This window comes from Sinocyclocheilus grahami, unplaced genomic scaffold, assembly GCF_001515645.1.
Source record: "Sinocyclocheilus grahami isolate Dianchi unplaced genomic scaffold, SAMN03320097.WGS_v1.1 scaffold43307.1, whole genome shotgun sequence".
Classification (NCBI taxonomy): domain Eukaryota; kingdom Metazoa; phylum Chordata; class Actinopteri; order Cypriniformes; family Cyprinidae; genus Sinocyclocheilus; species Sinocyclocheilus grahami.
This window is the reverse complement of record NW_015524413.1, coordinates 1-1,143: the sequence shown is the minus strand read 5'-3', so window position 1 is coordinate 1,143 and position 1,143 is coordinate 1. Positions and strand designations below refer to the sequence as shown.

The window sequence follows — 1,143 nt, the reverse complement described above, 5'->3', positions numbered from 1 at the left end:
GCTTTGGATAAAAGCGTCTGCTAAATGACTAAATGTAAAATGTATTGAAGTAATGTGCTATTACTGTAACTATTTTAATTGAATTAATTCCCTAACTAAAATAATTTTATACATGTTAATAATAATTTGTTGAACATTTTAACTTTTTGTAGGTGGTAAAATGATTTAAATGATTTAGCAATGGCAGCACAAGCTAATTAATATGAATGGATCAGATTTCTTCTGACTGATACATGCAAAAAGATTCAAAAGTGTTTTCTCACTAGTTTATCATGTACCTTCAGTCTGTCTCGGAGTAAAGTGAGACAATAACCTTTTACTCCAAGTAAGATTGCTAAACTGTGTAAGCCGCAAAAATCTTTCTTTCTTGCTCTCTCTAGACTGGTGCTTGAGTTTGATCTGTTGGTGTATGCGTTTGGCCAGTTCCCCCTAGTGGTTGTTACGTGGATGTGTATGTTCCTGTCCACCCTTGTGGTTCCATATATACTGCTCAGTGTCTGGGCCAGTGTTTACCCCACGTCAAGCCATCGGGCCTTATGGACAGTGCTGGCTGGTTCTCTCTTGCTTCTGTACCAGGGGCTGTGTTTGGGTTTCCTACCCACATATGTGGTGCTGAAAAACGGCCTTCCCCCTGCTTCATGCTTCATACTTATTCTGGAACAGGTACTCAGTAACCATAGCAATAGGATTTTTTTATATCACTCTGTTGATTATTGCTTGCTCTATTTTCTGCTTTCATGTGTTTATTTGAATTTGTTACTTGTTAAAAATCTAATAATATTTGAAGATGTTTATTTTAGTTTCACTGCTGAATCTAGTTGTTGCTATTGGTTCTGTTTTAAACAGGTGCGACTGATAATGAAGGCTCACTCTTTCATCAGGGAAAATGTGCCAAGAGTGCAATCCTTAGAACGAACCAAAACAAGTAAGATCTTTACTTAGATGTTAGTAAATTCACAAAAATAAACTGATAAAAACTTCATTTTTTTTTTTCAGATTCATTAGCTGTACCTCAGTTCACCCAGTACATTTACTTTCTCTTTGCACCTACCCTAATATACAGAGACAATTATCCACGGTAAGACTCACTAATATTGGTTTTACATTTTATTTATATTTATATATATGTGTGTGTGTGTGTGT

At 35.5% G+C, this 1,143-nt stretch overlaps 1 protein-coding gene across 1 annotated transcript; it reads left to right on the top strand.

The window, feature by feature from the left end:
- Nucleotides 1-312: 312 nt before the first annotated feature.
- Nucleotides 313-1,082, top strand: LOC107580756 (sterol O-acyltransferase 1-like; the record flags this gene model as incomplete). Its single annotated transcript, XM_016266399.1, has 3 exons — nucleotides 313-663; nucleotides 847-925; nucleotides 997-1,082. Coding segments are annotated over 3 exons (516 nt in total), but the record flags the coding sequence as incomplete, so codon positions are not given.
- Nucleotides 1,083-1,143: the final 61 nt, after the last annotated feature.